We start from the raw sequence: 12,136 nt of genomic DNA, 5'->3' as shown, positions 1-12,136 counted from the left end.
GTATCCCACACCTTCCATGCAATATGGATTTCAATTTGGGATTAGCGGGACAGTAAGTACAAATTTGGGTGAATACTGTGTATATGCTGGGAACCGTTAACTTGGTGACAAAGGGATAGGAAGCACGAAATTAACATTATGACCAAAATCATAACTCGGTCCAACCGCTCGACGGATCGGTTTCGATTCCAACGCTGGACATCAAGAAAAAGACAGCATTGGCAGAGAGACCCATTGTGAACCCTCGGTACAATTGTGCGAGACCACTAGCACCAAAGCGGCTCTCCTCCTGGGCCAGTAAATCCTCGTCATCCTTATCGAACGAAGAGACATCCGCAGCCTTCTCCTTGCCCTTAAAAGACTGACGCCGTTTCCTTTGCCTAAGACCTGCATAGGTTACTGTTGAACGTTCTTCTGACAGAATTCTCCACCAGGCATCAACTACACCCACATATGGAGTGGGTCGTGTTTCAACACAAGCACGCAGTGGTCGAGCAGAGTTTCTGGATTGGACTTGCAACCGGCGACGAACGGTCTCAATTGGTAAAGTGATGAGTAACGAAGCGGAAGAGAACAGGAGATGCAATACTGCATAGGTAGTGGGGTGCGTATCCTCTGCTATGCCGAAAAAGCGGTGAATTACGAGTGGAGCGGCGAGGCTGAGGAGAGGGCGGATGGTTGTGTCAAGGATGGTTGGAATTAGGAGATTAGGGTGCATATACAAAGCATAAAATCCTCCTTCGTTCTTCGTAATTCTTTTGAAGGCATCGATTGGTCCAGAATACGTTCGATGGGAGGGATGTGAGGATTGCACTATGAGCCGTGTCCTCACAAGGTCTAAAGGGGACAGTATGAATCCGGTGAGTGCATGCGAGGCGACAGCAATCGTTAAGTGAGAGCCAGGGGTTTGGAACGCGGGAAGGGGATAAATTGGAATAGATTGTGACGATACAAAGGTACTGAGAAGCAGTTCTTGGATACCAGTTTGGATAGTAGGGGTCATTGCATCAATGAGCGTAGATGTAAGTTGCGCTAGAGATGAGTTAAGTAGGGGAGGCCTGAGGGATGCAACTATTTCTCTCACCCTTCCACAACCCTTTGAGACCTTCCGACTTCCATGCTCTGATGCGCTTAACCATAGCCCAAACACCATCAGTCGGGCCCACTGGGATAACATAGTCGGGACGTGTTCCATCATCGTTTATGCTTTGACGCAACAAGTACCCTTCATCATCAGTAGGGGCCGGTGTCGGTGTCTCAGGTACCAGACGGGCACTGGAAGAGAATGCTTCGCGAGCAGGATCATGGAAGTAGGACTCTGAAGACGTATCACTCATCTGGAATAAATGATATAAATGGGACACTGAATCCAGTTCTGCATTGAATGAAGACGCACCGCGTCTTGTTCCCCATTCTCAGCATCCTCTCCATATATGACCTCTTCTGGAACAAACGCAACAGCATCCCTGGGAATCCACTGAACCTGCATGAGAATTTTCGCAACCTCAAATGGCATCGCAATGCCGGTGGACGCGTATTGAAGTAATGCATTCCCAACGAGCAACTTAAGGAACATTTTGAGGTCAATAGCTCCCTCGGGAGAGAGATCCAGCTCTTCATATGGATAGGGCGAAAGATCCAGGACGCGAGGTCTAGATGGAGGAGGCCGGGTTGACCAGGCAGCAGATGTCGGACCATTGGATGATTGGGACGGAGTTACGTTAGACGCTGAGTTAAACGCCCAATCGGATGCAGGGGGTGAATAGAGACCCCGTAGCGACGTCGGCCGCTGTGGATGCGATTCGCCTGACATGTATGCCAACCGGCTTTCTTTGCTCTGGTCCGCCCAAACTGGATGAAGGGATCGTCAGCTGGGATTTTGCATCCGGCTCCCGGCGTCAGTTCAACGCGTTTGAAGCGAGGCGGGTCTTGCACATTGACGATGACTAGGCACAGCATATCGAGGGTTTATGCGAATGTAAACGAGAAGCTTGGACCGTCGTGGTTCGACTATGGTGAGTTTGCTATGCATATGGCGCCATGGGACTCTCAATCGACGGTTCCGGCCAGACACTCTTCAGGTACAGTGGGGACAGCAGGATCACTATGAAATCGTACGGAAGGTTGGGAGAGGGAAGTATTCGGAGGTTGGTCATCCTTATGTTTTGAGCATGGATCGCACTAACCGCTGCGTGCGTGTATGCTTGAAGGTATTCGAGGGTGTCCACATTGTTTCCGAGGAGCCATGCATCATCAAAGTCTTGAAACCTGTCAAGAAGAAGAAGATAAAGCGAGAAATTAAGATATTACAGAACCTTGCCGGTGGTCCCAACATTATAAACCTGCTTGACGTGTAAGGCTCTAACTTCGATTCTGTGAGGAGTATCGGCTCACCTTAGACATTTAGTGTTCGCGATCCGAGTTCGAAGATTCCCAGTCTCGTCACGGAATATGTCCATAATGTAGATTTCAAAGTCCTATACCCAAAATTCACAGACCTCGACGTTCGCTATTATATTTTTGAGCTGTTGAAAGTCAGTACCGTTTCTCGTCGTCACCATTGATCTTCCTGACACTTTAATCCCGCTAGGCCCTTGATTTCTGTCACTCAAAAGGCATAATGCACCGCGATGTAAAACCTCACAATGTGATGATCGATCACGACCGACGTAAAGTGTGTCATGCGTAGGGTAACATTAGTATGCACTGAACGAAGCCCTTTCCCACAGCTCCGCTTGATTGACTGGGGCCTGGCAGAGTTTTATCATCCGCGGACCGAATACAACGTGCGGGTGGCTTCACGGTACTTCAAGGGACCTGAACTCCTTGTCGATTTCCAAGAGTACGACTATAGTCTTGATATGTGGAGTCTAGGGTGCATGTTCGCATCTATGGTAAAGCGAAGCCACTAGATGGCGTTTTACCGCGTCACTTATTGGACTCGTTTAGATATTTCGCAAAGAGCCCTTCTTCCATGGGCACGACAATTATGATCAGCTAGTCAAAATCGCCAAAGTGCTCGGGACGGATGAATTATATCTATACCTGGAGAAGTACGACATTGAGCTAGATGCCCAGTATGACGAGATCTTGTCAAGGTGAGTCTTTATCATCTATCGTGCGTTCTTGAGGTGATGGTTACGGATATAGGTACCCACGGAAACCGTGGGCAAGGTTCATTACTTCCGAAAACCAGCGCTATATCTCGAATGAGGCCATAGACTTCTTGGACAAGCTTCTCCGTTACGATCACCAAGAACGTCTCACTGCTGCAGAGGCTCAAGATCATCCGTACTTCAGTGAGTGATGTCATTTGATGCGCGTGTGTGCAGAGAGTTTACCATGCGCATTTCATTCCAAGACCCTGTAAAAGAAGCGGCCATGAATGGGGAGAGTGACCAAGACTCTGCCTAGTACTTTTCCTCGCCTTTTCTTGCAGGTTCATTCGGTCATGTTTTTTCTGTACACATTCCCATTAAACATGCTGGCACTTGGATCTGCATTGCGGCACGTCTTACCGGTTCATGACACACTTTTGACGTGCTGATTATCGGGGCGAGTGATTTGGTTCAGTCACGTGAGGATGCACAGACAGTTGCTCCGGGAAGTTCCAGTGGGATCTAAAATTTCTCACTGCGACCTAACGCTGGGCTCGACGTACTCGTTCTCCTTGGATACGTAATTATATGGTTGCAGGGCACTATAATGCCCTCCCGTAATACTCTAAGGTCTGGTCTCAATGCTGTGGTCTTACAAATGCCATTGTCCTTCGCCTCCACGAGTTGCACTCAGTTATCACGCGTTTCTGCATCGAACACTCGCCTTCTATCGAATGCTACAAAACAGAAAAGACCTGTTTCGCGGTTTTATGATAGGGTTCGCAGTATAACTCCACCAAGTCAGAGCGTTGGTGCTTCAGTCTCCCTACACTCATCCGTGCACGATTCCTAATAGGAATGGAACATCATAGAGAAAATTCCATTCAAGTAGACCCAACTCAACAAAAGACCCGTATCAAGTGTTGGGGGTACCGAGAGATGCCAGCCCGGCTGACATTAAGAAAAAATATTATGAGGTATTGATTACGTCGCCTGATGCGCGTCAGTGCTTACACATGGTCGTAGTTTGCTCGAAAGCACCACCCAGACACTAATCCAGATCCGAAATCAAAAGATCGTTTTGTAGAGATACAAGCGGCTTGGGATGTATGCGCTTGTTGTGCGTTCTCTAGTCCAATACTCAATTGTCGTTTCGTCAGATCCTTGGCGACGAGAAAAAACGCGCCACGTACGACCAATACGGTGCTGCTTCTCAGCAGCAAGGGTTCGATCCCAACGCGTTCGGTGGCCAGAATCCATTCGGGGCTGGTTTCAATGGGTTCGACGATTTTCTTAACCCATTTGGTCGTGCGAGTGGTAGATCTGCGCCCGAGAACATTCTTGAAACACTATTTGGTGGCCAGTTCGGTGGTGGAGGACGGCCTCGTGGTGAGGCTTCAAAGGGCGGAAACTTAGAGGCGAAGTTGACCGTGAGCTTTACCGAGGCATGCAAGGGCACTACGAAAACGGTCAATGTTACCCCAATAGTGGATTGTCATACATGCGACGGGTCTGGTTTGAAGAAGGGTGCTCAGAAAGCCCGGTGCGGGGTGTGTGGTGGGACGGGGACCCGAACTTTTGTCATCTCCAGCGGTTTTCAAATGGCTGCTACCTGTACAGCCTGTCAAGGCACAGGCCAGATACTGCCAAAGGGCTCACAGTGCAACTCTTGCGATGGAATAGGGAAAGTGAAGGAGCGTAGGTCGGTCACAGTCCAGGTGCCACCAGGTCCGTATGCATCCCCCAATCTCCCATGATCCTGTGTCTGATTAGTCAATGTTTCGCCCAGGCGTGGAAGATGGGGCCGCAATTCGAGTGACGGGGTCTGGTGACATGCCTCTCTCAGGCCGAGGTAGTCCGGGAGACCTTATTGTTCGCGTGCATGTGGTCCCCTCGAAGCAGTTCCGTAGACAAGGAATGAATCTATTCCATCAGACAAAAATCCCGTTGCACGCTGCGTTGCTGGGGGGCCGTGTTCGCGTCCCAACACTTGATGGCGAGGTTGAATTACAGGTACCAGCAGGGACTCAGCCTGGCGAGGAAGCTATTCTAAAAGGTCGTGGTGTTCCTCACTTACGCGATGGATACAAGGGAGATCTCTATGTTTCATTTGCCGTACAATTGCCTCGGTATTGCAAAATTTGTTCTTGGCGCGTGGCTGGATTCTAACGCGTGTCCGTAGATCATTGACGTCCCGTCAAAGGGAGATTCTGAAGCAGTTTGCTGATGAACTGGAGGGGCGTACGTCATCAACATCAGGGTCATCATCTACACCAAGTTCCCCACCGACAACCGAATCGACTTCATCCCATTCAAATACGACGAATTCTTCAGCCGAGTCACAGGAGACACAGCCATTGGAGGACCAGCTTAACAACAGTGAGTCTCTTTGCCTGTTTGTTCGTCTTCATGGACTCCGATGCCCCCCTGCGTTTCGGACAGGTGGCGGAGGAGGTTGGCTGGGCTGGTTAGGACGGCTCAAGGATGCCATGACAAGGCCCCGTTGAGGCAGTCCAGTTGCACCCTGCCAAGTTCCAATCATTCAACTGCCTCTTCAAGTATTGAGCTAATTCCGCTCTCCGCTCTTACTCGAACAGGTGAGAGTAAATCTGATGGCGCTTCTTCGATTGATCAACCCGAGGACGACGCTGTCGCAAGCCAGCGGAGGAAAAAGAAAGCTGCTTCTGGGCGAGGGCATATATTGTAGAAGAATGTACGTTATACATGGGCTCTGTTTCAGCAGCTCACTAGTATATCAGTTTTTTTCTTTGCGTAATCCGATTCCCGTTGCCGTCAGCAACCATACGTACCTTCTCCAATCCAATGACTTTTCCGTCAATGTTCTCTATTTGCACATTTGTCTCAATGTCTGTTTCTTCGAGGAGACATCGACTCAATTGGACTCGGGGATGATTCATTAACTCCGCATCAACACTTCTCCCTAAATCCGTATGCTGGCTTCTCATCGACGCCCCATCCAAAGCTCGCACCCCCGACAATTGCGGCGGCCGACGGTCCGGCCAATTGCTGCTTTCAGATGTTTATGGGCGCTGTCTCCGACGATGTCCAGTTACCGGTCATTAGACATTGATGCGTCCCGGGGGTATCTTCCGCCTCCATTTCTTCCTGCGATCGCGGTTTATCTCACCGCCTAGCGCCTACTTTCTACCGCGCGTTAGCTTACCGAGCTCGGTTCCAAGTCCCCTTCGGCGGAATAATAAGAAAATTGCTGTATTCCACAGAATAATTCGTAATTGACTTGCGAATTTCTTTAAACTTTTGGTTTTTTGTTAGCATTGTTGTGTTGCATGTTCGTGATGGCTTCAGACTGTCATAACAACTCTATGGGTGGCGGAAAGAGCAAGCGGGCGTTCTGGATCTCGTCGGCAGCACTTAAATAGCCTAGGAATGTCTCCCATCAGCCCCTCAGCGCCCGCTTTCTCATCAACGCCCCTTACTTCGCTTTCGTCGCCCTCTGCGAGTCTAAGCTTTGGAAACTCTTTAAAATTTGGCTTCCGTTCATCTTGAACCCTTGACTTGCACCTAATGTGTGACGAGAAGGCGATAGTCTCTCTTACCCACGCCAATCAAATCCTAACAGACCAGAACGCAATTTTGCACCCTCATGCAGTTCCCGGTATCCCCCGACGTCCGGGGCGCCCTCCCTTCACTCGGATGACGAAGAAACAGTGAACGATGCTGGTATGCGCATTGGTCCCTCATCACGCCGCCTTGATTCTATGTGAATGGGAGTTGTCTGATTCCCCACTTGAAATTCACCTTAGCTACAATTACTACAGTTGTTCCCCCAAGTTATCGTTTTGGATTGAATGCCTATAAAGTTTTCTTAGCCCTTCTCAGGTACTTGCTTCATCCGACTGCTTCCGGATCTCCGTATGCTTATTCGCTTCCCTTTCCAGTCTTTCGCTGTGCCTGTTTCTTGCAACTGCGGATGGTGTCTGTGTATTATCTCTGTGCAGTCAATGTATGCGTCCTCATGCCACCAATCGCGTCGCTTCTAGACTATTGTATCAACTACACTGCCTACCATGGCTGCTGACCTCCATGGGTCAAGCGCATGGTATCCGTGGGTATCGTCGTCATACTTCATCGCCCAAGTAAGCCTACGCCGCACGCCCATGTTGAAAGCTACCGACACGCCTACAATGCAGACTGTCGTTCAGCCCCTTTTCCCGAAGCTGGTGGGTTTGTTCGGAATCAAGGTAAATGGCCTCGCGCTGCTGAAACATCAAGAGCGTCACTTATGATGCTCTAATGTCCAGGCAACTCTGCTATTTTCTGTCCTGCAGTTTGCGCTGTTTTCTGGCCTGTGCGGTGGCGCGCATAACATGACAAGTTTGGTGATCTATAGAGCATTTCAAGTACGTAGCAGTTCTATCACCGGTGATTGCTATCCTGAACTTTTCTCCGTTGCGATTAGGGAGCAGCCGCCGGGGGTATTGTCACAAACGTGTGGACCGTGATGACCCGCCTTGTCTACGAAGATCAAAAGCCACAATGCACATTTTTCCAGAGCGGTACATGGATCTTCGCAGCAGCCGCCGCGCCGGCAATAGGGGGCGCATTCAGCACAGGTTCGCTACTTAATTTGATTTCGAGCCGATAAATGTACTTCGGTTGATGGTCCGCCCCCCCCCCCCCCCCCACAGATCGCCTTTGGCATTGGAGCTGTGAGAGATTCTCCCACTGTCTACATTTGGCAGATCTCCGTACTAAAAGATTACCGCTATCTAGTTTGGATCAATATTCCCATCGCCGGCGTTGCCGTGATCTTGGGATCTCTCATTCTATACAAAGTTCCCCTAGATGACGATGATGAAAAGGTGAAGAAAGGCCGTGGAATCAATTCTATGCTGCGCGAGTTAGATCTTCTTGGACTGTGAGTTCCGGGTTGCATGATGCGAAAGCACTCCTTAACCATGGGATTGCTTGTTGATTCAGCACTCTCCTGACATGTGGAACAATTCTTTTCCTTCTGGGTCTCACGTTTGCGCCTTTGTATGGCTGTAGGTACTTTCCCTCGTGTTGATTCGGTTGACTGATCTTTTGTAGGGGAAAGTCTGACAACTCTTCCCGTGTTCTTGGGTGGTTTCGCGACGCTACTTATTGCACTATTGTACGAAGCGTTTGGTGCTGTAAATGGTGTCATTCCGGCCTCATACTTTAGGGATCCTACCATCGGTAAGTGAACTGCTGCAGGTGCAAGGGAGATGTTTGCTAAGACCCCGCATGCAGTGGTAATAATGGTGTTCTCTTTCTTTCAAACTTACGGGTACACAACTGTCACATATTTTCTTGTCATCTATTACCAAGTACGTCGTGTTTGACTCTGTTTCCCGTTGATCCTCACAGACACGTTCTAGGGAGTCCTGGGCATGAACGCAAAGGAGGCTGGTGCCCGTGTATTGGGGTTTTCCGCTGTGGCGGCCGGCTTTTGCGCAGTCGTAGCCATTTTCCAGAACCGCTTTCATCATTCTCTTCTGTACCCAATCACATTCGGGCTTGGCGTGTGCTCTATCGGGATCGGTACGTACTCGTGCTCTTCCCATTGTTGCACGATCACATTAATTATTACGGCGACTTTAGGATGTTTTGCTACACTGGACTATCATTCTTCCGACGCCGTCTCTGTCACTCTGGCGGTGGTGGTTGGGTGTGGTTTCGCATTCCTCCTCAAGCTCCCCAATGATCTCCTGACTCATACCCTCCAAGACAAGAAACTGACGTATGGGAACTCTATGTTCTTCTTCGTTCGCTTTACGGGATGCTCGGTGGGCATCACCATCTCAAATACAGTCTTTGTCATGAGATGGGCAAAGCTCCTACCCCTCAACTCAGCAATCGACCCCCATACCGTGGATTGGGGTGCACTGCACGAGATCCAGGACATTCAGCTCCGAGAATCTGTCCTGGCCGCTCTGGCCGCATCCCTTTCGGTAAGTGCTGATGGCCGTTCACAGCTCTGCACAATTCTCACTGAGTTTTTCACCTGCAAGACTGTGTGGGTTCTTTGTTCCTCACTACTTGCCTTCTCAGCGATGGTAGGTGATAATCACATCATGTGGATCGGCTGACCAATACAAATTCATTTCCCCTCCTTCCTTAGCTGTGCATTGCTGTTATCGCTAGCGATCATGTTAGCCACTTCTTGACCGATATTCGTCCGTCCGTCTGCAATGAAGGAGACAAACAACCTCCAGTATAATACTTAACCTGATTCTGTCTTTCCGCTTCGTTGGGTGCCCTAGGCTTCAAGTTCAAGCCGTCAGAATTTCCATTGCGTTGCGCATAACAACCTTCTATTTGTCCGTCTTGGTTGCTCACTTTCACACCAAGCCACCATATCAACTACTATTCACCATTAATGTCTCACGTACATTTTTCTCGATGTCATTCACGATTCATTACATTCTCGGCGACGTTCCTCCACCTGCAGAATTTCTCGTGGTCACTGCTTTTGTGGGAGAGCCGTCCGTCTGGTTTCCAATTAATTGTACCATAATTCGGGCTCGTTTTCACCATCTCTTCAATCACTGCCATATTCGCTTACTAGTGCACTATTTCCCCCCTTTTCCATTTCAAGCAGACAATTTCTTTACGTAGCCTATTCGCGGCTGCAGGACTCTACCTATCCTTTCGTTGTATCTGGGAGAAATACTGTAGAACTTGATTTTGCGCTGATCAATCATTCAATGCCAGTGGATTCGACGGATGCAAATTGCTTCGCGGTGATCATCGCCCGATTTGCAGCTGCCCACAGATAGATCGGCCAACGCAACCATAGGCAGGACTCCAGCCTCTATGACTTCCACGCAACCAGGTGGTCATCTCTGATCTTCCCTTTCCAGGCTCATTCAGCCTGCTCTGACTGCTCTGACTGCTCTGACTGCTCTGACTGGTCCGACTGAGACTTTGAGTCCTACAGTTTGACATGTCTCAAATGTTCCTGTTTCTAACTGCGTCGAACTTGGCGTCGCCCTGGGTGAGACCTCAATGATGCCAGACTAAACCAAAGTGAAACTCTGAGCGACTTACTCTTCCCCAAAGCATAAAAGCGGGACGTTTTCTGCCTCCCTAGGGCCATCATCATCACCTTCGTCGGTTGCTTCACAACTCCTGCCTACATCTACACTTACTCATCTTCGATTCTATCCACTTGACTTCAAAATGGTTCGCTTCTCGCAATCTTTGACCACTGGGGCGTTGGCTGCCTTAATCGCTGTCGAGGCTGCTGCTCTACCTGCTGGCCAGCAAATGATATTTGAAGGTGCTCCCCACCAAACGCTTCGCGGCATGCGTGTTCGTAATGGCGCAGTGAGTGATGTTTCGGTTCATACATCTTTTTCTTTTTTTCTAATGTTTTATCATTTGTGGGTTCAGGTGCCAAGTGCAAATAAAGCTCAGTCCTGGAGCTTGAAGCGCGATCATGTTCATGACCATGAGCATGTCCACGATCACGGTCATGACCACGACCACGACCACGACCACGACCACGATCATCACAAGCGTACTCCTCATCATCACCACCATGATGAGCATCTTCATGAGCATGTCCATGTCCACCGACGTGACCACCATCATCATCACGATGAGCACGTACACAAGCACGTTCACATTCACGAACGCGACCATGGACACCACCATCATCATCATCATCATCATCATCATGACAAGCGAGAGGGGACCTACATTGTCCACTCAGTATGTATCAAGTTGCTTGGATTTTGCTCATCGTTACTAAACGCCTGTTCTCTAGCACGACAGTCGTCCCATGATTTCTTTTTCGCTAGACGTCGAGACGACCCCGTATCACCATCTTCAGACTAGGGGACTTCTTGATCCCATTGCGGACATTTTGGCTCCAGTGGGCCCGTTGTTGCAGAAGTTGGCTCCAGCGCTTAGCGGCCTTCCATGTGTTGGAGGCATCATCGACATACTCACGTCAACCATTAGTAGCGTCGGTGGTGAAAAGATCGGCGCTCTTCTTGCTGGGAAACCCCTCCCTAGTGCGGCATATGTCACTAGTGGCTCTGGTCCTCAGTCGTTCGCATATCAGATTGACGCGTCTGATACTACGCCAGCTACCATGTTCCTCGCTAAGCTACCTTACCAGCTTAACAACCCGACTTGCGCCAACTCTACGACAATACCGGTTATGGTTGCTATCCCTATCATCAACAACAATACTCTCTCGGTGATGTGTGCGACTTATAACAGTACCTCGTCCTCTCCCTCTGCGCTTACTGCCCAACCTTGCCGTAACTTCACCGCACCTACTGTTGTAAGCCAAGTTTTGGCATACAACCAGCTTACGGGCATTTTGCGTCCTTTGTGGAATGCTAGCGAGACTCAACATTTACCTGGTTGCGTTAAGAGCACTGCGTTTTCTACTCTCACTGCTGGCAACTTGACGACTGGCGGAAGCCAAGCCGTTGAGATGGTCTTCGTGCCTTCGACGGATGGTCAGTTCAACTTTGTCCCTTCAGGGATGCCTGCAAACCGGACCTCAAATGCGGATGCTGACGACGAGACGGCCGAGGCCACGAGCGAAGAAGAGGACGCTTGAGCTCCGCATGACCCCACCCCCACCGGACATTTAGCTTCTTTGTGTTATCTTCTTATCTTTATTTGCACTGTTAGACTTCTTCTTCTAGACTTCTTCATCGCTAGGTAGATTCCATGTTTGGGTTCTTGTGCAGATCTGTTTGCAAAGCGAAATAGAACTTTGTTCACGTATAACCCCAATTTAAGTCGTGTGAGCCGGAATTAAATTAGTGGGGGGTGAAATGAAAAGCTGTGCTGACGAACACAACCGCTTTCTTACCCCTGATCTGACGACTTGTGAACACACCACCACCAAATCACCGTCTTGCTTATAAGGGGGCAGCAAAGCTGACAGTCTTTTCCTTTTCTCTCAGCCAACAACCGATCCACCTTTGCAATATTCTCCATTGTGTGTTACTTTATAATGCTCTCGTTCTGCGACACCCGTCTTATCGTCTCAAAGCTCATCAATT

The 12,136-nt window shown here is 49.4% G+C and overlaps 5 protein-coding genes across 5 annotated transcripts; 4 read left to right on the top strand and 1 right to left on the bottom strand.

Annotated features, from left to right (window-relative positions):
• EI90DRAFT_3028180 (mitochondrial carrier domain-containing protein) lies at positions 1-1,531 on the bottom strand. The gene is made up of 3 exons (XM_039058044.1): positions 1,397-1,531; positions 1,085-1,337; positions 1-1,032 (listed from the first exon to the last, which is right to left on the bottom strand). The coding sequence occupies exons 1-3, from the start codon at positions 1,514-1,516 to the stop codon at positions 149-151; spliced, it is 1,257 nt and encodes a 418-aa protein (XP_038923957.1). The 5' UTR covers positions 1,517-1,531; the 3' UTR covers positions 1-148.
• Positions 1,532-1,876: 345 nt separating this feature from the next.
• Positions 1,877-3,521, top strand: EI90DRAFT_2987367 (uncharacterized protein). Its single transcript, XM_039056010.1, has 9 exons — positions 1,877-2,015; positions 2,071-2,147; positions 2,211-2,353; positions 2,408-2,534; positions 2,591-2,674; positions 2,730-2,894; positions 2,950-3,098; positions 3,151-3,299; positions 3,362-3,521. The coding sequence occupies exons 1-9, from the start codon at positions 1,943-1,945 to the stop codon at positions 3,412-3,414; spliced, it is 1,020 nt and encodes a 339-aa protein (XP_038923956.1). The 5' UTR covers positions 1,877-1,942; the 3' UTR covers positions 3,415-3,521.
• Positions 3,522-3,970: 449 nt separating this feature from the next.
• On the top strand, positions 3,971-5,605 carry EI90DRAFT_2902436 (uncharacterized protein; the record flags this gene model as incomplete). The annotated part of the gene is made up of 5 exons (XM_039054092.1): positions 3,971-4,075; positions 4,125-4,205; positions 4,259-4,826; positions 4,888-5,227; positions 5,281-5,605. Coding segments are annotated over 5 exons (1,419 nt in total), but the record flags the coding sequence as incomplete, so codon positions are not given.
• Positions 5,606-7,147: 1,542 nt separating this feature from the next.
• EI90DRAFT_3114738 (major facilitator superfamily domain-containing protein) lies at positions 7,148-9,324 on the top strand (the record flags this gene model as incomplete). The annotated part of the gene is made up of 12 exons (XM_039062700.1): positions 7,148-7,216; positions 7,271-7,321; positions 7,382-7,480; positions 7,540-7,693; positions 7,854-7,998; positions 8,061-8,125; positions 8,172-8,300; positions 8,355-8,431; positions 8,483-8,645; positions 8,706-9,055; positions 9,116-9,160; positions 9,226-9,324. The coding sequence occupies 12 exons, from the start codon at positions 7,148-7,150 to the stop codon at positions 9,322-9,324; spliced, it is 1,446 nt and encodes a 481-aa protein (XP_038923954.1).
• Positions 9,325-9,847: 523 nt separating this feature from the next.
• EI90DRAFT_3284555 (uncharacterized protein) lies at positions 9,848-11,852 on the top strand. Its single transcript, XM_039066930.1, has 3 exons — positions 9,848-10,433; positions 10,500-10,820; positions 10,876-11,852. The coding sequence occupies exons 1-3, from the start codon at positions 10,287-10,289 to the stop codon at positions 11,683-11,685; spliced, it is 1,278 nt and encodes a 425-aa protein (XP_038923953.1). The 5' UTR covers positions 9,848-10,286; the 3' UTR covers positions 11,686-11,852.
• The last annotated feature ends 284 nt before the right edge of the window (positions 11,853-12,136 follow it).

Source organism: Cantharellus anzutake (assembly GCF_015039405.1).
Source record: "Cantharellus anzutake strain C23 chromosome Unknown EI90scaffold_1, whole genome shotgun sequence".
NCBI lineage: Eukaryota > Fungi > Basidiomycota > Agaricomycetes > Cantharellales > Hydnaceae > Cantharellus > Cantharellus anzutake.
The sequence above is the reverse complement of the archived record's forward strand: the minus strand, read 5'-3'. Positions and strand labels throughout refer to the sequence as shown.

What these genes read in the sequence shown, in the direction of transcription:
- EI90DRAFT_3028180 (XM_039058044.1), bottom strand. Translation starts at nt 1,516, where the DNA reads ATGCCATTTGAGGTTGCGAAAATTCTCATGCAGGTTCAGTGGATTCCC. An exon ending in AGAATGGGGAACAAGACGCG is followed by an intron (nt 1,338 to 1,396) that starts GTGCGTCTTCAT and finishes CATTTATTCCAG; the next exon opens with ATGAGTGATACGTCTTCAGA. An exon ending in TCTCAAAGGGTTGTGGAAGG is followed by an intron (nt 1,033 to 1,084) that starts GTGAGAGAAATA and finishes ACTCATCTCTAG; the next exon opens with CGCAACTTACATCTACGCTC.
- EI90DRAFT_2987367 (XM_039056010.1), top strand. Translation starts at nt 1,943, where the DNA reads ATGACTAGGCACAGCATATCGAGGGTTTATGCGAATGTAAACGAGAAG. An exon ending in GGAGAGGGAAGTATTCGGAG is followed by an intron (nt 2,148 to 2,210) that starts GTTGGTCATCCT and finishes GTATGCTTGAAG; the next exon opens with GTATTCGAGGGTGTCCACAT. An exon ending in GGTGCATGTTCGCATCTATG is followed by an intron (nt 2,895 to 2,949) that starts GTAAAGCGAAGC and finishes GGACTCGTTTAG; the next exon opens with ATATTTCGCAAAGAGCCCTT.
- EI90DRAFT_3284555 (XM_039066930.1), top strand. Translation starts at nt 10,287, where the DNA reads ATGGTTCGCTTCTCGCAATCTTTGACCACTGGGGCGTTGGCTGCCTTA. An exon ending in TGCGTGTTCGTAATGGCGCA is followed by an intron (nt 10,434 to 10,499) that starts GTGAGTGATGTT and finishes TTGTGGGTTCAG; the next exon opens with GTGCCAAGTGCAAATAAAGC. An exon ending in GGACCTACATTGTCCACTCA is followed by an intron (nt 10,821 to 10,875) that starts GTATGTATCAAG and finishes CCTGTTCTCTAG; the next exon opens with CACGACAGTCGTCCCATGAT.